The sequence below is a fragment of the Heterodontus francisci genome, chromosome 4 (assembly GCF_036365525.1).
Source record: "Heterodontus francisci isolate sHetFra1 chromosome 4, sHetFra1.hap1, whole genome shotgun sequence".
Classification (NCBI taxonomy): Eukaryota; Metazoa; Chordata; class Chondrichthyes; order Heterodontiformes; family Heterodontidae; genus Heterodontus; species Heterodontus francisci.
The window spans coordinates 844,046-866,969 of record NC_090374.1 but is presented as its reverse complement, the minus strand read 5'-3'; the positions used below and the strand labels follow the sequence as shown (position 1 = coordinate 866,969).

At 47.2% G+C, this 22,924-nt stretch overlaps 1 protein-coding gene across 2 annotated transcripts in view; it reads right to left on the bottom strand.

Moving 5' to 3' along the window:
* nup155 (nucleoporin 155) overlaps nt 1-22,924 on the bottom strand; it is a 560,589-nt gene that overhangs the window by 102,094 nt on the left and 435,571 nt on the right. For both annotated transcript variants that reach the window (XM_068029070.1, XM_068029071.1), the window contains 2 exons: nt 14,187-14,341; nt 4,248-4,377 (listed from right to left, as the gene is read on the bottom strand). In XM_068029070.1, the coding sequence (XP_067885171.1) occupies nt 4,248-4,377; nt 14,187-14,341 (285 nt within the window). The remainder of the gene's footprint in view (nt 1-4,247; nt 4,378-14,186; nt 14,342-22,924) is intronic.

The window sequence follows — 22,924 nt, the reverse complement described above, 5'->3', positions numbered from 1 at the left end:
GACGAAGATGATTGATGAAGGAAGGGCAGTGGATGTTATCTATATGGACTTCAGTAAAGCCTTTGACAAGGTCCCTCATGGCAGACTGGTACAAAAGCTGAAGTCACACGGGATCAGAGGTGAACTAGCAAGATGGCTACAGAACTGGCTCTGTCACAGAAGACAGGGTAACAGTGGAAGGGTGTTTTTCTGAAAGGAGGGATGTGACCAGTCGTGTTCCGCAGGGATCAGTGCTGGGACCTTTGCTGCTTGTAGTATATATAAATGATTTGGAGGAAAATGTAGCTGGTCTAATTAGTAAGTTTGCGGACGACACAAAGGTTGGCGGAGTTGCGGACAGTGATGAGGATTGTCAGAGGATACAGCAGGATATAGATCGGTTGGAGACTTGGGTGGAGAAATGGCAAATGGAGTTTAATTCGGACAAATGTGAGGTAATGCATTTTGGAAGGTCTAATGCAGGTGGGAAGTATACAGTAAATGGCAGAACACTTAGGAGTATTGACAGGCTGAGCGATCTGGACAACAGGTCCACAGGTCACTGAAAGTGGCAACGCAGGTGGATAAGGTAGTCAAGAAGGCATACGGCATACTTGCCTTCATCGGTCGGGGCATAGAGTATAAAAACTGGCAAGTCATGCTGCAGCTGTACAGAACTTTCGTTAGACCACACTTGTAGGATTAGTATAATTGGGTGGTTGTTAGTCGGCACAGACTCGGTGGGCCGAATGGCCTGTTTCAGTGCTGTATCTCTCGATGACAATGAGATACTTACGGAATCTTTTAGGATTCTTCTTTATCTTATCTGCCAGGGAAATCTCATGGCCTGTTTTCACTCTCCTAATTTCCACAAGTGTTGTCCTACATCCCCTATACTCCTCGAGGGACTTGCTCGATCCCAGCTGCCTATACCTGACATATGCCTCCTTCTTTGTCCTGACAAGACCCTCAATATCCCTCGTCAGCCAAGGTTCCCTAAACTTGTCAGCCTTGCCCTTCCATCTAACAGGAACATGCCGGCCCTGAACTCTTCCTATCTTACTTTTAAAAGCCTACAATTGCCAGACGTCCCTTTACCTGTAAACAGCCTCTCCCATTCAACTTTTGAGAGTTCCTGTCTGATGCCATCGAAATTAGCCTTCCCCCAATTTCGGACTTCAACCTGAGGACCAGTCCTATCCTTTTCCATAACTATCTTGAAGCTAATAGTGTTATGGTCACTGGTCCCAAAGTGCTCCCCTCGACACATAAACCACCTGCCCATCCTCATTTCCTAAAAGGTCGAGTGTAGCCCCTTCTCCAGTCGGGCCATCCACATACTGCTTCAGAAAACTATCCTGGACACACTTAACAAATTCTTCCCCATCTGATCCCTCAGCACTAAGGCGGTCCCGGTCAAAATTAGGGAAGTTAAAATCACCTATTATAACCCTATAATTCTGACACCTATCTGTGATTTCCCTCCATATATGCTCCTCCACTTCCCTCTGACTATTGGGGGGCCTATAGTATAATCCCATCAAAGTGATCACCCCTTTCTTATTTCTAAGATCTACCCATATGGTCGCGCTGGACATTCCCCCGGGATATCCTCTCTAAGTATCGCCGTGATGTCCTCCCTAATCAATAGTGCAACTCCCCCTCCTCTCTTACCTCCACCTCTGTCACGCCGGAAGCATCGGTACCCTGGAACATTGAGCTGCCAGTCCTGCCCATTCCTCAACCACGTTTCCGTAATAGCTATAATATCACAATCCCATGTACCAATCCATGCTCTGAGTTCATCTGCCTTACTTGTAAGGTTTCTTGCATTAAAGTAAATGCAGTTTAGCCTACCAGACCTTCCACGCTCCCTGTCCTGCCCCTGCCCAGCCTGCCTACTGGACTTGCTTGCTTTAACCTCTACATTTGCCTCAACTATCTCATCGGAGAGACTAGTACTTTGGGTCCCACCCCACTGCAAGACTAGTTTAAACCCACCCGAGTAGTACCAGCAAACCTCCCAGCAAGGATATTAGTCCCCTTCCAGTTTAGATGCAACCCGTCCCTCTTGTACAGGTCACCTCTGCACCAGAAGAAATCCCATTGATCCAAGTAGCTGAAGCCCTCCCGCCTACACCAGCTCTTCAGCCACGCATTCATTTGCATAATCCTCCTATTCCTACCCTCACTAGCACGTGGCACAGGGAGTAATCCAGAAATTACAACCCTAGAGGTCCTGCTTTTTAACCTTCTGCCTAACTCCCTATATTCACTTTGCAGGACCTCATCTCTCTTCCTGCCTATGTCATTAGCACCAATATGGACCACGACCTCCGGCTGCTCACCCTCCTCTTTCAGAATGTCCTGCAGTCGCTCAGAGACATCCTTGACCCTAGCACCAGGGAGCTAACATACCATCCTGGAATCTTGTTGGCGGCCACAGAAACGCCTATCTGCACCCCTTACGATAGAATCCCCTATCACTATAGCTCTTCCAACCCTTTTCCTCCCCTGTTGTGCAGCAGAGCCCTCCGTGGTGCCACGAACTTGGCTGTTGCTGCTTTTCCCTGTAAGGTCATCCCCCCCAAACAGTATCCAAAGCAGTATATCTGTTTGAGAGGGGGATGGCCACAGGGGACCCCTGCACTACCTGCCTACGCCTACTACTCCGTCTGGTGGACACCCATCCCTCTTGTCTGCCTGTGCAGCCATTACCTGCGGTGTGACCACCTCACTAAACATGCTATCCACGACGTTCTCAGCATCGCGGATGCTCCACAGTGAATCCACCCGCAGCTCCAGCTCCGTAATGCGGGTCGTCAGTAACTGCAGCTGGATACACTTCCTGCACACATGGTCATCAGGGACACTGGAAGCATCCCTGATTTCCCACATAGCGCAGGAGGAGCATAATCACGGGGCTGAGCTCTCCTGTCATGACTTACCCTTAGATTAATTAGTTACTCCCTTAATTAAAAAATACTAATTATACTAGGGGCCTTGTTCTACCCAATCCAATCTTAAGTCCTTAATAAGCTACACTGAATTTTTAAAAAAACACTTCCGTAGTATTTACCTTATCATCAGCAAAAAAACTTTCCCCTTATGGCATGGGGTCGATGGGCCGAATAGTCTCCTTCTGTGCCATAATGACACTATGGGTTGAATATTCCCAGTCCATTGGAAATGGGCTCGGAGGCGGAAGAGCTGGCAATATAGTGGGGGAAGCCGTTGGGAGGGGAAGCCGTTGGGGGGGGGGAAGCCGTTGGGGGGGGGGGGGAAGCCGTTGGGGGGGGGGGAAGCCGTTGGGGGGGGGGAAGCCGTTGGGGGGGGGGGAAGCCGTTGGGGGGGGGGGGAAGCCGTTGGGGGGGGGGGAAGCCGTTGGGGGGGGGGAAGCCGTTGGGAGGGGAACCCGATGTCTTTCCACTTTAACAGCTTATTGCCAGTGGCGGAAACCTTGATGCCTGAACTGCCTACTGAGCAGTCAATCAAGCTTAAGTGGTCAATTAAGGGCCACTTCACGTCCCTGTGGGAAATTTGCCTGTGTCGTGAGGGCCTGCTGCTGTGTGGAGAGACCCTGCCAGCGTCTGGGTTGGGTGGGGGTGCCTAGTTGATGGGCGCTCCAGGGCCCACAGAGGTGCTCTTCTGCGGCAACGCGCTTCCAGTGCACAATGAAACCCCCACCCCCTCCTCCCACCTTGGCACTGGTGCCTGCCTGGCTCTGGCTTCCCCCAGCCAAACATATCACTGTTTGAGGGCGCTTCGCCATTTAGTGTGATGCCGCCTCAGCAATAGGCATCACTAACGATGGCGCTGCTGAGGCTGCTGGCCATGTGATTGGCCAATGTCCTCGATAGAATGATAGCCTCAGCAGCTGCCTGTTAATTGGCCGTTGCTGGTAAAATGCCGCTCCAGGGTCCCGCTGTCCACTGGAGAAGTGTCGGCTCCCGCTTTCGGGCCTGGTGGCGGGACTTGACCATCAGGGAAAATTCAGCCCCATGACACATGAACAGGGGTGTTCTCAGTGGTTCCGAAGCCAATATTTATCCCTCAACTAAAACAGACCATCTGGCCATTATCATATTATTGTGTGTTGGATCTTGATGTGCGCAAATTGGTTTCTGCATTTCATACATTACAACAGTGACTACACTTCAGAAGTTCTTCACTGGCTGTGAAGTGCTTTCAGATGTTCTGAGGTTGTGAAAGATGCTAGAAAAGTACAACTTCGACCTTTCTTTGAAGCCAGGTACTAGGTGTCTCACCTCCATTTTTTCCTCCAGCTCATGGAGAAACTCGCCATCAGCGGCCTGCGATGATGTTGCAGTGGAGCTTTTTGCACTAAGGATGGCCCGAGAAATGTACTCGATCCTTTGCTGTAATGAGATCTCGGTGCTGTCAAATGGAGAAAAAAATTACTATGCTCAGGGTACTGAATAAACCATAAAACACACCCCACTGAATAATCAGTGCCTCTGTACAGTTACAGCAAGTGACCCTTCCCCTGAATAAATCTGGAGCCAAGTTGATTCGGTATGGCTACAACACTGAAATCTACTTGACAAATTGCACAGGTACGTCCTGTTTGTTTTTTATTTTAGGCAGAACAAATCCAATCCAGCAAATTTTCACCACATCAGTCCACTCACAATAGTGAAAGTAATGGAAGGTGGCATTGACAGTGCTATTGAGCGCACTTACTCAGCAATAACCCGCTCACTGATGCTCAGTGTGGGTTCCATCAGGGCCATTCAGCTCCTGACCGTAGCCTTGGCCCAAACATGGACAAAAGAGCTGAATTCCAGATATGAGGTGACAGTGATGGCCCTTGACATCAAGGCAACATTTGACCAAGTGTGGCATCAAGAACTTCTTTTTATTGGTTCGTGGCATGTGGGCTTCACTGGCTAGGCCAACATTTATTGCCCATCCCTAATTGCCCTCGAGAAGATGATGATCAGCTGCCTTCTTAAACCATTGCTGTCCTTGGGGTGTAGGTACACCAACAGTGCTGTTAGGAAGGGAGCTCCAGGTTTTTGACCCAGTGATGTGAAGGAATGGTGATATAGTTCCAGGTCAGGATAGTGTAGGGTTTGGAGGGGAACTGGCAGGCGGTGATGTTCCCATGTGTCTGCGACCCTCATCCTTCTTGGTGGTAGAAGTCGCAGGTTTAGAAAGTGCTGTTGAAGGAGCCTTGGTGAGTTAGAAACCATAGAAGAAACCGTAGAAAAACTACAGCACAGAGGGAGGCCATTCAGCCCATCGTGTCTGTGCCGGCTAAAACAAAACTAGCCATCCAATCTAATCCCACCTCCAGCACCTGCTCCGTAGTCTTGCAGGTTACAGCACTTCAGGTGCATGTCCAGGTACCTTTTAAATGAGTTGAGGGTTTCTGCCTCCATCACCGATCCAGGCAGTGAATTCCAGACACCCACCACCCTCTGGGTGAAAATGTTTTTCGTCATGTCCCCTTTAATCTTCTACCCATCAACTTAAATCTGTGCTCCCTGGTAATTGACCTCTCCACTAGGTGAAACAGGTCCTTCCTGTTGACTCTATCTAGGCCCCTCATAATTTTGTACACCTCAATTAAGTCAGCCCTCAGCCTCCTCTGTTCTAAGGAAAACAACCCTAGCCAATCCAATCTTTCCTCACAGCTGCACCTTCCAAGCCCTGGCAACATTCTTGTAAATCTCCTCTGTACTCTCTCCAGAGCAATTATGTCCTTCCTGTAATGTGGTGACCAGAACTGTACGCAATACTCCAGTTGTGGCCTAACCAGCGTTTTATACAGTTCCAGCATTACATTCCTGCTTTTATATTCTATATATCGGCCAATAAAGGAAAGCATTCCATATGCCTTCTTCACCACTCTATCTATCTGTCCTGCCACCTACAGGGACCTGTGGACATGCACTCCAAGGTCTCTCACTTCTTCTACACCTCTCAACATCCTCTCACTTATTGTGTATTCCCTCACTTTATTTGCCCTCCGCAAATGCATTACCTCAACCTTATCTGGATTGAATTCCAATTGTCACTTTTCCGCCCACTCAACCAAACCATTGATATCATTCTGGAATCTACAGCTATCCTCTTCACTGTCAACTACACGGCCAATTTTTGTGTCATTTGCAAATTTGTAGATGGGGTGCCAATCAAGCGGGCTGCTTTGTCCTGGATGGTGTTGAGCTTCTTGAGTGTTGCTGCGCTGCACCCATCCAGGAAAGTGGAGAGTATTCCGTCACACTCCTGACTTGTGCCTTGTAGATGGTGGACAGGCATTAGGGAGTCAGGAGGTGAGTTACCTGCCACAGAATTCCGAGCCTCTGACCTGCTCTTGTATCCACCGCATTTATGTGGCTGGTCCAGTTCAGTTTCTGGTCAATGATAACCTCCAGGAGGTTGACAATGGGGGATTCAGCGACTGTAATGCCAAGGGGAGATGGTTGGATTCTCTCTTGTTTGAGATGGTCATTGCCTGTCACTTTTGTGGTGCGATTGTTACCTGTGACTTATCAACCCAAGCCTGGATATTGTCCAGGCCTTGCTGCATCTGAACACAGACTGCTTCAGTATCTGGGGAGTCACGAATGGTGAACATCCCCACTTCTGACCTTATGATGGAGAGCAGCTGAAGATAGTTGGGCCTAGGACACTACCCTGAGGAACACCTCCAGTGGTATCCTGGGACTGAGATAATTGACCTCCAACATCCACAACCATCTTCGTTTGTTCTAAGTATGACTCCAATCATTGGAGGGTTTTCCCCGATTCCCATTGACTCCAGTTTTGCTAGGGCCCCATGATGCCATATTCGGTCAAATGCTGCCTTGATGTCAAGGGCAGTCAGTCTCACAGGAACATGGGAGAAGGAGTAGGCTATTCAGTACATTGAGGCTGCCCCACCATTCAATACGATCATGGCTGATCATCCACTTCAATGCCTTTTTCCCCACACTATCCCCATATCCATTTATGTCATTGGTATTTAGAAATCTGTCAATCTCTGCTTTAAACACACTCAATGACTGAGCTTGCACAGCCCTCTGGGGTAGAGAATTCCAAACATTCACAACCCTCTGAGTAAAGAAATTTCTCATCTCTGTAGTAAATGGCTTCCCCCTTATATTGAAATTGTGACCCCTGGTTCTATACTCCCCAACGAGAGGAAACATCTTAGCTGCATTTACTCTGTCTATCCCTGTAATGATTTTGTAGGTTTCAATGCGATCACCTCTCATTCTTTGAAACTCGAGAGAATACAGGCCCAGTTTCCCCAATCTCTCTTCAAATGACAGTCTCGCCATCCCGGGAACAATTCTGGTGAACCTTCATTGCACTCTCTCTCGTCATGTCCTGTAGACAAAAAGCAGGACAAGTCCAACCTGGCCAATTACTGCCCCATCAGTCTACTCTCAATCATCAGTAAAGTGATGGAAGGTGTCATTGACAGTGCTATCAAGCTGCACTTGCTTAGCAATAACCTGCTCAGTGAAGCTCAGTTTGGGTTCCGCAGGCTAAAGGCCTGCTCAGGTCGGGATCAAGAACCTGACCGAACCATAGCGGACCTGGGCCCGATCCGAGCCCGAGCCGACCATCCCTTTACTTACCTTCGGACACAGAACCTCTAGGAAGCTGCAGCGCATGCGTGATGAGGTCACGTGGGATTAGGGGCAATCGATTAGCTTGGATAGAGGATTGGCTAACCAACAGAAAACAGAGAGTTGGATAAATGGGTCTTTTCTGGTTGGCAAGATGTAACTCGTGGGATGCCATAGGGTTCGGTCCTCGGGCCCCAGCTGTTTACAATCTATATCAATGACTTGGATGCAGGGATAGAAGGTGCTATAGCCAGATTTGCAGATGACACTAAAATAGGTGGGATAGTAAGTTGCAATAAAGAAATAAGAAATTTACAAATGGATATGGATAGGTTAGGATAATGGGCCAAAATTTGGCAGATGGAGTTTAACGTGGCTAAGTGTGAGGTTATCTATTTTGGTCGGAAGAATAGAAAGGCAAATTATCTAAATGGAGAGAAACTTCAGAGTGCTTCGGTGCCGAGGGATCTGGGTGTCCTCGTGCATGAATCACAGAAAACTAGTCAGCAGGCGCAGCAGGTAATAAGGAAGGCAAATGAAATTTTGGCATTTATTGCTAAAGGAATAGAGTATAAAAGTAGGGAAGTGTTGCTGCAACTGTACAAGGCATTAGTGAGACCACACCTGGAGTATTGAGTACAGTTTTGGTCCCCTTACTTGAGGAGTGATGCAGTTGCATTGGAGGCAGTTCAGAGGAGGTTCACTAGATTGATTCCAGAGATGAGGGGTTTGTCTTATGAAGAGAGATTGAGCATTTTAGGCCTTTCCTCTCTAGAGTTTAGAAGAATGAGAGGAGATCTAATTGAGGTGTATAAGATGATTAAGGAGATTGACAAAGTAGACGTAGAGAGGATGTTTCCTCTGGTGGGGCAATCTAGAACGAGAGGTCATAGTTTTAGGATAAGGGGTGGCAGATTCAAAACAGAGATGAGGAGAAATTACTTCTCTCAAAGGGTCGTGAGTCTGTGGAATTCACTATCCCAGGGTGTGGTGGATGCCGGGACATTGAGTAAATTCAAGGAGGAGATAGACTGATTTTTAATTAGGAAAAGGTTGAAGGGTTATGTAGTTGAGGCCTAGATGAGATCAGCCATGATCGTATTGAATGGCGGAGCAGGATTGAGGGGCTTAATTGCCTACTCCTGCTCCTAGTTCTTATGTTCTTATAGTGACGTCACTCGCTCACTGCACAGACTCAGTTTCGTCCCAGACTCCCAGCTCAGATAAGTTTCTTAATTTCAATACGTACCAGCAGAGCACTTAGCGTGTGCGTCTGGCCCGACACAACACGAGCCCAACCCGAAAGCCGGATCCGGAAGATGGGCCCAATCCGACCTGAACCCAACACATGCCGTCGGGCCCATGTTGGCAGCAGGTCTTTACCGCAGGGCTACTCAGCTCCTGACCTCATTACAGCCTTGGTTCAAACATGGACAAAAGAGCTGAACTCAAGAGATGAGGTGAGAGTGACTGCCCTTGATATCAAGGCAGCATTTGACATGTATGGAAACAATCAGCCCTAGCAAAACTGAGGTCAATGGGAATCAGGGGGAAAACTCTCCGCTGGCTGGAGTCATACCTAGCGTAAAGGAAGATGGTTGTGGTTGTTGGAGGTCAATCATCTGAGCTCCAGGACATCACTGCAGGAGTTCCTCAGGGTAGTGTCCTAGGCCCAACCATCTTCAGCTGCTTCATCAATGACCTTCCTTCAATCATAAGGTCAGAAATGGGAATGTTCGTCGATGATTGCACAATATTCAGCATCATTCGTGACTCCTCAGATACTGATGCAGTCCGTGTAGAAATGCAGCAAGACCTGGACAACATCCAGGCTTGGGCTGATAAGTGGCAAGTAATATTCGCGCCACACAAATGCCAGGCAATAACCATCTCCAACAAGAGAGAATCTAACCATCTCCCCTTGACATTCAATGGCATTATGATCGTTAAATCCCCAACTATAAACATCCTAGGGGTTACCATTGATCAGAAACTGAACTGGAGTAGCCATATAAATACTGTGGCTAAAAGAGCAGGTCAGAGGCTAGGAATCCTGCGGCAAGTAACTCATCTCCTGACTCCCCAAAGTTTGTCCACCATCTCCAAGGCACAAGTCAGGAGTGTGATGGAATACTCTCCACTTGCCTGGATGGGTGCAGCTCCAACAACACTCAAGAGGCTCAACACCATCCAGGACAAAGCAGCCCGCTTGACTGGCATCCCATCCACATTCACTCCCTCCACCAGAGTCACACAGTGGCAGCAGTGTGTACCATCTACAAGATGCACTACAGCAACGCATCAAGGCTCCTTAGACAGCACCTTCCAAACCCGCAACCTCTATCAACTAGAAGTTCAAGGGCAGCAGATGCATGGGAACATCACCACCTGCAAGTTCCCCTCCAAGCCACACACCATCCTGACTTGGAACTATATCGCCATTCCTTCACTGTCGCTGGGTCAAAATCCTGGAACTCCCTTCCTAACAGCACTGTGGGTGTACCTACCTCACATGGACTGCAGTGGTTGAAGAAGGTAGCTCACCACCACCTTCCCAAGGGCAATTAGGGATGGGCAATAAATGCTGGTTTGGCCAGCGACGCCCACATCCCATGAATGAATAAAAAAACAAACTCACCTCTGGAGTTCAGCTTCTCTGTCCACGTTTGGACTATGGCTTTCATGAGATCAGGAGCTGATTGGCCCTGGCGGAACGCAAATAGTGTCAGTGAGGCTATTGCTGAGTAAGAGCCTCTTGAGAGAACTGTTGATGGCACCTTCCATCATTGCTGATGATTGAGAGTCAACTGACAGGGATGTAATTGGCAAGGTTAGATCTGTCCTGCTTTTTGTGGACAGGACATACCTGGGCAATTTTCCAAGTAGATCCTGGTGTTTTAGTGAAGTTGAAGGCAATAGGAATCAGGGAAGAACCCTCCATTGGAGGTCAATTATCTCAGTCCCAGGACATCAGTGCAGGAGTTTCTCAGGGCCAACCATCTTCAGCTGCTTCGTCAATGACCTTCCCTCCATCATAAGGTCAGAAGTGGAGATATTCGCTGATGATTGGACAATGTTCAGCACCTTGCATGACTCCTCAGATACCGAAGCAGTCCGTGTCCAGATGCATCAAGACCTGGACAACATCCAGGCTTTGGCTGATAAGTGGCAAGTAAGATTTGTGCCACATGTGCCAGGCTGTGACTATCTCCAACAACAGCGAGGCATGGCAGTGGTATTAGTGGTAATGTCACTAGACTAGTAATCCACAATCTAGGCGAACACTCTGGGGATAAAAACAAGAAATGCTGGAAATACTCAGCAGGTCTGGCAGCAGCTGTGGAGAGAGTAAAAGAGTTAACGTTTCAGGTCAGTGACCCTTCCTCAGAACTCAGCAGATGGTTAAACTTGAAATTAGTTAATAAATCTGGAATTAAAAGCTAGTCTAATGGTGACCATGAAACCATTGTCGATTGTTGTAAAAACCCATCTGGTTCACTAATGTCCTTTAGGGAAGGAAATCCACTGTCCTTACCTGGTCTGGCCTACATGTGACTCCAGACCCACAGCAATGTGGTTAACTCTTAACTGCCCTCTGAAATGGCCTAGCAAGCCACTCAGTTCAAGGGCGATCAGGGATGGGCCTGGTCAGCGACACCCACATCTCACAAAAACAAATAAAAAAAAATCTCCCCATGATATTTAACAGCACTATGATTGGTGAATCCCTCACCATCAGCAACCTGGAGGTTATCATTGACCAGAAACATTTTCTTTTATTCATGTGTGGAGATTTCCTTCCCTAAAGGACATTAGTGAACCAGATGGGTTTTTACAACAATCGACAATGGTTTCATAGTCACCATTAGACTAGTTTTTTATTTCCAGATTTATTAATTGAATTCAAATTTCACCATCTGCTGTGGTGGGATTCGAACCCATATCCCGAGAGCATTAGCCTGGGTTCTGGATTACTAGTCCAGTGACATCACCATTATGCCACCCCCTCCCCTGCTTCTGGACTCCCCAGTCAGGGGAAGGAAACATCTTAGCTGCAGCTACCCTGTCTATCCATTGAAGTATTTTGCAGGTTTCAATGAGATTACCCCTCATTCTTGGAAATTCTCGAGAATACAGGCCCAGTTTCCCCAATCTCTCTGAACTGAACTGTAGTAGCTACACAAAATACTGTGGCAACAACAACACGTGAGAGGCTGAAAATTCTGCAGCGAGTAACCCACCCCCCGACTCACCAAAGCTTCTCTATTATCTACAAGGCACAAGTCAGGCGTGTGATGGCTTTCAATAAGGTTCCACATAAGAGATTAGCGTGCAAAATTAAAGCACATGGGATTGGGGGGAAGGTACTGACATGGATAAAGAACTGGTTGGCAGACAGGAAACAAAGAGTAGGAATAAATGGTTTTTTTTCCCCGAGTGGCAGGCAGTGACTAGTGAGGGACCGCAGCTATTCACAATATATATAAATGATACAGATGAAGGAATTAAATGTAACATATCCAAGTTTGCAGACAACACAAAGCTGGGTGGGAGTGTGAGTTGTGAGGAGGATGCAGAGAGGCTTCCGGGTGATTTGGACAGGTTGAGTGAGTGGGCAAATACATGGCAGATGCAGTATAATGTGGATAAATGTCAGGTTATTCACTTTGATGGCAAAAACAGAAAGGCAGATTATCTGAATGCGATAGATTGGGAAAGGGGGAGGTGCAGTGAGACATGGGTGTCCTTGTGCACCAGTCGCTGAAAGTAAACAAGCAGGTGCAGCAGGCAGTTAAGAAGGCAAATGGTATGTTGGCCTTCATAGCGAGAGGATTCGAGTACAGGAGCAGGGATATCTTGCTGCAATTATACAAGGCCTTGGTGAGACCACATCTGGACTATTGTGTACAGTTTTGGGCTCTGAGGAAGGATGTGCTTGCTATGGAGGGAGTGCAGCGAAGGTTCACCAGACTGATTCCTGGGATGGCAGGATTGACGTATGGAGAGAGATTGGGTCGATTAGGCTTGTATTCACTAGAGTTTAGAAGAATGAGAGGGGATCTCATAGAAACCTACAAAATTCTAACAGGACTGGGCAGACTAGATGCAGGAAGGATGTTCCCAATGACGGGGGAGTCCAGGACCAGGGGTCACAATCTAAGAATAAGGGGTAAGCCATTTAGGACTGAGATGACGAGGGATTTCTTCACCCAGACAGTGGTGAACCTGTGGAATTCACTACCACAGAAAGCAGTTCAGGCCAAATCATTAAATATATTCAAGAAAGAGCTAGATATGGTTCTTAGGGCTAATGGGATCAAGGGATACGGGGAGAAAGCAGGAACAGGGTACTGAGTTTGGATGATCAGCCATGATCATAATGAATGGCGGTGCAGACTCGTAGGGCCGAACGGCCTACCCCTGCTCCGATGTTTCTATACTCTCCACTTGCCTGAATGAGGACAGCTCCAAGAACACCCAAGAAGCTGGACATCCAGGACAAAGCAGCCTACTTGATCGGCATCCCATTCACAACCTTAAACATTCACTCCCTCCATTAGGGCGGCACAGTGGCGCAGTGGTTAGCACCGCAGCCTCACAGCTCCAGCGACCCGGGTTCAATTCCAGGTACTGCCTGTATGGAGTTTGCAAGTTCTCCCTGTGTCTGCGTGGGTTTCCTCCGGGTGCTCCGGTTTCCTCCCACATGCCAAAGACTTGCAGGTTGATAGGTAAATTGGCCATTAGCAATTTCCCCTAGTATAGGTAGGTGGTAGGAATATGGAATTAGTGTAAGATTAGTATAAATGGGTGGTTGATCGTCGGCACAGACTCGGTGGGCCGAAGGGCCTGTTTCAGTGCTGTATCTCTAAACTGTTTCAGTGCTGTATCTCTAATCTAATCTAATCTAATCTAAACTAAACTATCACTGATGCACAGTGGCAGCAGCGAGTACCGTCTACAAGATGCACTGCAGCAACTCACCAAGCCTCCTTTGACAGTACCTTCACCACCAAGAAGGGCAAGGGCAGCAAATACATGGGAACACCACCATCTGCAAGTTCCCCTCAAAGTCACACACCATCCTGACTTGGAAACATAATGCAGTTCACGCATCGTCACTGGGTCAACTTTCTCTCTAACAGCACTGAGGCTGTACCTACACCCCAAGAAATGCAGCAGTTCAACGCACCTCACCACCCTCTTCTCAAGGGCAATAAATGTTGGCCTTGCCAGCGACGCCGACACCCCATGAACAAATTTTAAAAATGTTCACACAGCGCGTGGTTAAGGTCTGGAATGCGCTGCCTGAGAAAGTGGTGGAGGCAGGTTCAATTGAAGCATTCAAAAGGGAATTAGACTGTTATATAAAAAGGAAGAATGTGCAGGGTTATGGAGACAAAGCAGGGGAATGGAACTGAGGGAACTGCGCTTTCGGAGAGCCAGTGCGGACACAATGGGCCGAATGGCCTCCTTCTGCACTGTAATGATTCCGTGAGTTTCGCAGTGACTGACCCTTGGCTTGAATAAACAACAACTCTGTGCAGTTACGGTTAGTGAGCACACAGGGCTCTGTGGAGGATCAGTACCCTCACTCCCTACCTGTGCATGTCTGCAAGACGAGCTAGGATCCTTGCAGCGTTGCTGAAATTCCGGTTCTTCTCGTAGTATCTCCAAAGCAAGTCCATGTAGCGAACCTTGTTCTGGTCCTGCTTCGCCATCCGAACCAAATATGGTTCAAGAAATGGAGAATTTACCTGCACAGAAACATTGAGTGTTCACAGACTCGGTACACACAGAGATCCCGCGGGTGCGCGCAGAGACCACCCCCCCACTTCCCCTGGATACACACAGGCCCAAAACACCCAACTACCACACCCCCCTCCCCCTAACCAAGCTCTAAACACACAGACTCAAATTTAAGATAATTGGCAAAAGAACTAGAAGCAAGATGAGGAAACTTTTGTTTGTAAACAGCAAGTCAGTGTGATCCAGAATACACTGCCTGAAAGGATGATGAAAGCAGAGCCAGCAGCAACATCCAGAAGGGAGCTGGTAACTGCGGCAGCTGGACGGAGAGTGAGTGAGTGAATGCGTGAGGTAATTGAGGTGAGTGAGTGCGTGAGGTGAGTGAGTGCGTGAGGTGATTGAGGTGAGTGAGTGCATGAGGTGAGAGAGTGCATGAGTTGAGTGTGAGCGTGAGTGAGGTGCGTGAGCGAGGTGAGTGAGTGAGTGAGTGCGTTATCAAAAAGGAGGTGGTGTTGGGTGTCTTGTAAAGCATTAAGGTAGATAAGTCCCCAGGGCCTGATGGGATCTACCCCAGAATACTGAGGGAGGCAAGGGAAGAAATTGCTGGGGCCTTGACAGAAATCTTTGCATCCTCATTGGCTACAGGTGAGGTCCCAGAGGACTGGAGAATAGCCAATGTTGTTCCTTTGTTTAAGAAGGGTAGCAAGGATAATCCAGGAAATTATAGGCCGGTGAGCCTTGCAGCAATGGTAGGGAAACTATTAGAGAGGATTATTCGGGACAGGATTTACTCCCATGTGGAAACAAATGGACTTATTAGCGAGAGGCAGCATGGCTTTGTGAAGGGGAGGTCGTGTCTTACTAATTTGATTGAGTTTTTTGAGGAAGTGACGAAGATGATTGATGAAGGAAGGGCAGTGGATGTTATCTACATGGACTTCAGGAAAGCCTTTGACAAGGTCCCGCATGGCAGACTGATACAAAAGGTGAAGTCACTTGGGATCAGAGGGGAGCTGGCAAGATGGATACAGAACTGGCTCTGTCATAGAAGACAGAGGGTAGCAGTGGAAGGGTGCTTTTCTGAATGGAAGGATGTGACTAGTGGTGTTCCGCAGGGATCAGTGCTGGGACCTTTGCTGTTTGTAGTATATATAAATGATTTGGAGGAAAATGTAGCTGGTCTGATTAGTAAGTTTGCAGACGACACAAAGGTTGGTGGAGTTGCGGACAGTGATGAGGATTGTCAGAGGATACAGTAGGATATAGATCAGTTGGAGACTTGGGCGGAGAAATGGCAGATGGAGTTTAATTCGGACAAATGTGAGGTAATGCATTTTGGAAGGTCTAATGCAGGTGGGAAGTATACAGTAATTGGCAGACCCCTTCGGAGTATTGACAGGCAGAGAGATCTGGGCGTACAGGTCCACAGGTCACTGAAAGTGGCAACGCAGGTGGATAAGGTAGTCAAGAAGGCATACGGCATGCTTGCCTTCATCGGTCGGGGCATAGAGTATAAAAATAGGCAAGTCCTGCTGCAGCTGTACAGAACTTTAGTTAGGCCACACTTAGAATATTGCGTGCAATTCTGATCACCACACTACCAGAAGGACGTGGAAGCTTTGGAGAGGGTACAGAAGAGGTTTACCAGGATGTTGCCTGGTCTGGAGGGCATTAGCTATGAGGAGAGGTTGGATAAACTCAGATTGTTTTCACTGGAATGACGGAGGTGGAGGGGCGACATGATAGAGGTTTACAAAGTTATGAGCGGCATGGACAGAGTGGATTGTCAGAAGCTTTTTCCCAGGGTGGAAGAGTCAGTTACTGGGGGACATAGGTTTAAGGTGAGGGGGGCAAAGTTTAGAGGGGATGTGTGAGGCAACTTCTTTACACAGAGGGTGGTGAGTGCCTGGAACTTGTTGCCGGGGGAGGTGGTGGAAGCAGGTACGATAGAGACGTTGAAGAGGCATCTTGACAAATACATGAATAGGATGGGAATAGAGGGATACGGACCCCGGAAGTGCAGAAGGTTTTGGTTTAGGCAGGCATCAAGATCGGCGCAGGCTCGGAGGGCCGAATGGCCTGTTCCTGTGCTGTACTGTTCTTTAGGTGAGTGAGTGCGGCGAGGGAGTGAGGCGAGGGAGTGCGGCGAGGGAGGGCGGCGAGGGAGGGCGGCGAGGGAGGGCGGCGAGGGAGACAGGATTTATATGCGTTTGGAAAAGCATGGTCTGATTAGGGATAGTCAGCATGGCTTTGTGCCTGGGCTTAGCGGGCTTAAAAGTGGATAAATCCTCAGGCCCAGATGAGATGTATCCCAGGCTGTTATGTGAGGCAAGGGAGGAGATAGCAGGGGCTTTGACAGAATTTTCAAATCCTCTCTGGACACAGGAGAGGTACCAGAGGACTGGAAGACAGCGAATGTGGTACCATTCTTCAAGAAGGGTAGTAGGGATAAACCAGGTAATTACAGGCCAGTGAGTCTAACATCAGTGGTTGGGAAAATATTGGAAAAAATTTTGAGCGACAGGATTAATCTCCACTTGGAGAGGCAGGGATTAATCAGGGATAGTCAGCATGGCTTTGTCAGGGGAAGATCGTGTCTAACTAACTAAATTGAATTTTTCGAGGAGGTGACTAGATGTGTAGATGAGGGGAAAGTAGTAGATGTAGTCTACATGGATTTCAGTAAGGCTTTTGATCAGATCCCGCATGGGAGATTGGTTAAGAAGGTAAGAGCCCATGGGATCCAGGGAAATTTGGCAAATTGGATCCAAAATTGGCTTCGTGGCAGGAGGCAGAGGGTAATGGTCGAGGGCTGTTTTCGCGAGTGGAAGCCTGTGACCAGTGGTGTACCGCAGGGATCGGTGCTGGGACCCTTGCTGTTTGTAGTGTACATTAATGATTTAGACGTGAATATAGGAGGTATGATCAGTAAGTTCACAGGTGACAAGAAAATTGGTGGTGTTGTAAATAGTGAGGAGGAAAGCTTTAGATTACAGGACGAGATAGATGGGCTGGTAAGATGGACGGAGCAATGGCAAATGTAATTTAATCCTGAGAAGTGTGAGGTGATGCATTTTGGGAGGACTAACAAGGCAAGGGAATATACAATGGATGGTAGGACCCTAGGAAGTACAGAGGGTCAGCGGGACCTTGGTGTATTTGTCCCTAGATCACTGAAGGCAGCAGCACAGGTAGATAAGGTGGTTAGGAAGGCATATGGGATACTTGCCTTTATTAGCCGAGGCATAGAATATAAGAGCAGGGAGGTTATGATGGAGCTGTATAAAACACTAGTTAGGCCACAGCTGGAGTACTGTGTACAGTTCTGGGCACCACACTATAGGAAGGATGTGATTGCACTGGAGAGGGTGCAGAGGAGATTCACCAGGATGTTGCCTGGGCTAGAGCATTTCAGCTATGAAGAGAGATTGAAAAGGCTAGGGTTGTTTTCCTTAAAGCAGAGAAGGCTGAGGGGGGACATGATGGAGGTATACAAAATTATGAGAAACATTGATAGGTCAGATAGGAAGAAAATGTATCCCTTCGCGCGTGGTCAGTAACCAGGGGGCACAGATTTAGGTTGAGGGGCAGGAGGTTTAGGGGGGATTTGAGGAAACATTTTTTCACCAGAGGGTGGTTGGAATCTGGAACGCACTGCCTGAAGAGGTGGTAAAGGCAGGAACCCTGACTCAGAGATAGATTAGTGGAATGGGGACAACTGGCAGATGAAAGGGGAGAGAGATAAACGAGGAAATTAAAGGCCAGTCAGCCTAACATCATTGGTGGGGAAGTTATTGGAAACTATTATCAGGCCAAAATAACCTTTCATTTGCGAAGACAAGGATTAAGCAAAGAGAACCAGCATGGATTTGATTTGACAATAGAAAATCTTGTCTGACTAACATGATTGAATTTTTTAATGAGGTGGCAGAGAGGTTGCTCAAGGTGCAGTGCAGGAGATGTTGTATCTATGGACTTCTGGAAGGCATTCAACAAAGTGCCACACAGGAGGCTTATTAAAAAGATGAAAGGCCTTACTTAAGGTGAAGTGGTGGTGGATGGATGTTTTTCAGATTGGGAGGTGGTTTGCAATGATGTTTCTCAAGGGTCCAAAACACTCTCCAATTTTTATAAACGACCCAGACTCACGTGTAGTGAGCATTATGAAGTTGGCAAATAATATGAAACTTGGTAACATAGCAGATAGTTGTCGTCTTCAGGATGACAGACAGGAAAGTGAAATCGGCAGAAGCATAGCAGATGGAGTTCAATGCTGAGAAGTGATGCACTTTCGGAGTATTAAAATGACACACTTTTGCCAAGTACAGATAAGAAGTCAGACCTTGGAGCCCATCAACACAAATCCATAAAGGTGGCACAGTGAGCAGTTATGCTGATTTTATGCGGTCAAAACGTTTAAAATGCTCAAAAGGATTTGATGGAATTGATACAGAGAAATGTTTCCTTCGATGGGGAAAATTCAGAAAAAAGGAGCATAACCTTATAATCAGAACTAGGCCATTCAGTAGACCACACCTTAGCAAGGATACATTAGCAATGGAGGAAGCACAGCAAAGATACTGAGACTCCAAGGGTTGAATTACGCAGAGAGATGAGCACAACCTGGGGTGGAGTTCCTTGGAATTTGGAAGAATAAGGGGTGATCTGATCAAAGTTTTCAATATACTAAGTGGAGCAAATAGGGTATGTGAGAGGGAAGCAGTGGTATAGTGGTAATGTCACTGGACTAGTAATCCAGATGCTGAGGCTAGTGCTCTGGTCACATGAGTTCAAAGCCCACCATGACAGACGGTGAAATTTGAATTCAATTAATAAATCTGGAATTAAAAGTTAGTCTAATGGTGACCATGAAACCATTGTGGTTCACTAATGTCCTTGAGGGAAAGAAATCTGCCACAGAAACTATAGAAAGGTTGGGCATAGAAGGAGGCCATTCAGCCCATCGTGTCTGCGCCAGCTGAACAAAATAGCTACCCAATCTAATTCCACCTTCCAGGACCTGGTCCATAGCCTTGCAGGTTACAGCACTTCAGGTGCATGTCCAGGTACCTTTTGAAAGAGTTGAGGGTTTCTGCCTCCACTACCGTTCCTGGCAGTGAATTCCAGACACCCACCACGCTCTGGGTGAAAAAGTTCTCCTCATGTCCCCTCTAATCCTTCTACCAGTCACCTTAAATTTATGCCCCCTGATAATTGACCTCTTTGCTAGGGGAAACAGGTCCTTCCTGTCTACTTTATCTGGGTCCCTCATAATTTTCCACACCTCAATTAAGTCACCCTTCAGCCTCCTCTGTTCGAAGGAAAACAACCCTAGTCGATCCAATCCTTCTTCATAGCTGCAACTTTCAAACCCTGGCAACATTCTTGTAAATCTCCTCTGTACTCTCTCCAGAGCAATTATGTCCTTCCTGTAATGTGGTGACCAGAACTGTACACAATGCTCCAGCTGTGGCCTAACCAGCGTTTTATACAGTTCCAGCATTACATCCCTGCTTTTGTATTCTATACCTCGGCCAATAAAGCATTCCATATGCCTTCTTCACCACTCTATCTACCTGACCTGCCACCTTCAGGGACCTGTGGACACGCACTCCAAGGTCTCTCATTTCCTCTACCCCTCTCAATATCCTCCCGTTTAATGTGTGTTCCCTCGCTTGGTTTGTCCTCCCCAAATGCATTACCTCACACTTCCCCGGACTGAATTCTATTTGCCATTTTTCTGCCCACTCAACCAAACCATTGATATCATTGGGGAAGTGGTGGAGTAATGGTGATATCACTGGACTAGTAACCAGAGCCCAGGCTAATACTATAGGGATATGTGTTTGAATCCCACCATGGCAGATGGTGAAATTTGAATTCAATTAATAAATCCTGAATTAGTCTAATGATAGCCATGAAACCATTGTCGATTGTTGTAAAAACCCATCAGATTCACTAAAGTCCTTTCGGGAAGGAAATCTGCTGTCCTTAACCTGGTCTGGCCTACATGTGACTCCAGACCCACAGCAATGTGGTTGACTCTTACGTGCCCTCTGAAATGGCCTAGCAAGGGCAATTAGGGATGGGCAATAAATGCTGACCGAGCCAGCCACGCCCCATTCCATGAACGAATAAAAAAAAATTCTGGAGTCTACAGCTATCCTCTTCACTATCAACTACACGACCAATTTTTGTATTATCAGCAAATTTCTCAATCATGCCTCCCACATTTAAATCTAAATCATTAATATCTACCACAAACAGCAAGGGATCCAACAGTGAGCCCTGTGGAATGTTACTGCAAACCCCTTCCCATTCGCAAAGACATCAGTCAACCATTACTTTTTGTTTCCTGTCACTGAGCCAATTTTGGATCCAACTTGCCACATTCCCCTGTTTTGCATAGGCTTTAACTTATCTGACCAGTCTGCCATGTGGGACCTCGTCAAATGCCTTACTAAATCCATGGAGACAACATCCACTGCACTGCTCTCATTAATCCTCCTTGCTACTTCCTCAAAAAATTCAATTAAGTTATTAAGACATGGCCATCCCGTAACAAATCCATGCTGACTGTCCCTGATTAATCTGTGCCTTTCTAAGTGGCAGTTTATCCTGTCCCTCAGAATTATTCTGACAATTTACCCACCGAGGTCAGAATGACTAGCCTATAATTAGTTGGCCTATCCCTTGCACCCTTTTTAAACAATGGTACAACAGTCACAGACTTCCAACCCTCTGGTACCTTGTCTGTATCTAGTGAGGATTTGAAAATGACCCTCAGAGCATCCGCTATTTCCTCCCTGGCTTCCACGAACAGCCTGGGATGTAACCCATCCGGCCCTGGTGAATAATCTACTTACAAGGATATCAGACCCTCTAGTAAAGCCTGGCTAACTGACCCGAACCCGACTAGACCCGACTACATGTGTCAGGTTCGGGTCGGGTCTATATTTCGAGTCAGGTTGCACTATACAGTGCTGCCTTCGGGAACTCACGGGATCAGGCTCACCCATGATACCCCACAACTCCATCTGCAGGAATAGCCTGCTGCCGGAACGGATGAACAGGATTACAAGCATCACCATTTGGACAAGGTGGAGCAGCTGACTCTCTGTGTCTCTCAGCGTGCGCTGAGACTCGAAAAGAGGGAAAAAAATGTAGTGACATCAAGGGAATTCTGCAAGGTTTTCAATTTCAATTTCCAGACCAGGATTTTGCCTGGTCTGGAGGGCATTAGCTATGAGGAGAGGTTGGATAAACTCGGATTGTTTTCACTGGAACGACGGAGGTGGAGGGGTGACATGATAGAGGTTTACAAAGTGGCATGGACAGAGTGGATAGTCAGAAGCTTTTTCCCAGGGTGGAAGAGTCAGTTACTAGGGGACATAGGTTTAAGGTGAGAGGGGCAAAGTTTAGAGGGGATGTGCGAGGCAAGTTCTTTACACAGAGGGTGGTGAGTGCCCGGAACTTGCTGCCGGGGGAGGTGGTGGAAGCAGGTATGATAGCGACGTTTAATAGGCAACTTGACAAATACATGAATAGGATGAGAATAGAGGGATACGGTCACCGGAAGTGCAGAAGGTTTTAGTTTAGACAGGCATCAAGATCGGCGCAGCCTTGGAGGGCCGAATGGCCTGTTCCTGAGCTGTACTGTTCTTTGTTCGGTGCCACAGGGTTCGGTCCTCGGGCCCCAACTATTTACTGTCTATATTAATGACTTGGATGCAGGGATAGAAGGTACTATAGCCAAATTTGCAGATGACACTAAAATAGTAAGTTGCAATAAAGAAATAAGAAATTTACAAATGGATATGGATAGGTTTGGTGAATGGGCCAAAATTTGGTAGAATAGCAGAGATGAACGCGTGGCTTAAGAGTTGGTGCAGGAGGGAGTTTAACGTGGATAAGTGTGAGGTTATCCATTTTGGGCGGAAGAATAGAAAGGCAAATTATCTAAATGGAGAGAAGCTTCAGAGTGCCTCGGTGCCGAGGGATCTGGGTGTCCTCGTGCATGAATCGCTGAAAACTAGTCTGCAGGTACAGCAGGTAATAAGGAAGGCAAATGGAATTTTGGCATTTATTGCTAAAGGAAAAGTATAAAAGTAGGGAAGTGTTGCTGCAACTGTACAAGGCATTAGTGAGACTGCATCTGAGGTATTGCATACAGTTTTGGTCCCCTTACTTGAGGAGGGATGTAGTTGCATTGGAGGTTTACTAGACTGATTCCAGAGATGAGGGGTTTGTCTTATGAAGAGGGATTGAGCAGTTTAGGCCTTTATCTCTAGAGTTCAGAAGAATGAAAGGAGATCTAATTGAGGTAGAGAAGATGATTAAGGGGATTGACAAAGTAGATGTGGAGAGGATATTTCCTCTTGTGGGGCAATCCAGAACAAGAGGTCATAGTTTTATGATAAGGGATAGCAGATTTACAATAGAGACGAGGAGAAATTACTTCTCTCAAAGGGTCGTGAGTCTGTGGAATTTACTACCCCAGAGTGCGGTGGATGCTGGGACATTGAGTAAATTTGAGGAAGAGATAGAGAGATTTTTAACACAAGATCAGGGGGCAGGTTGTTCAACCTTGC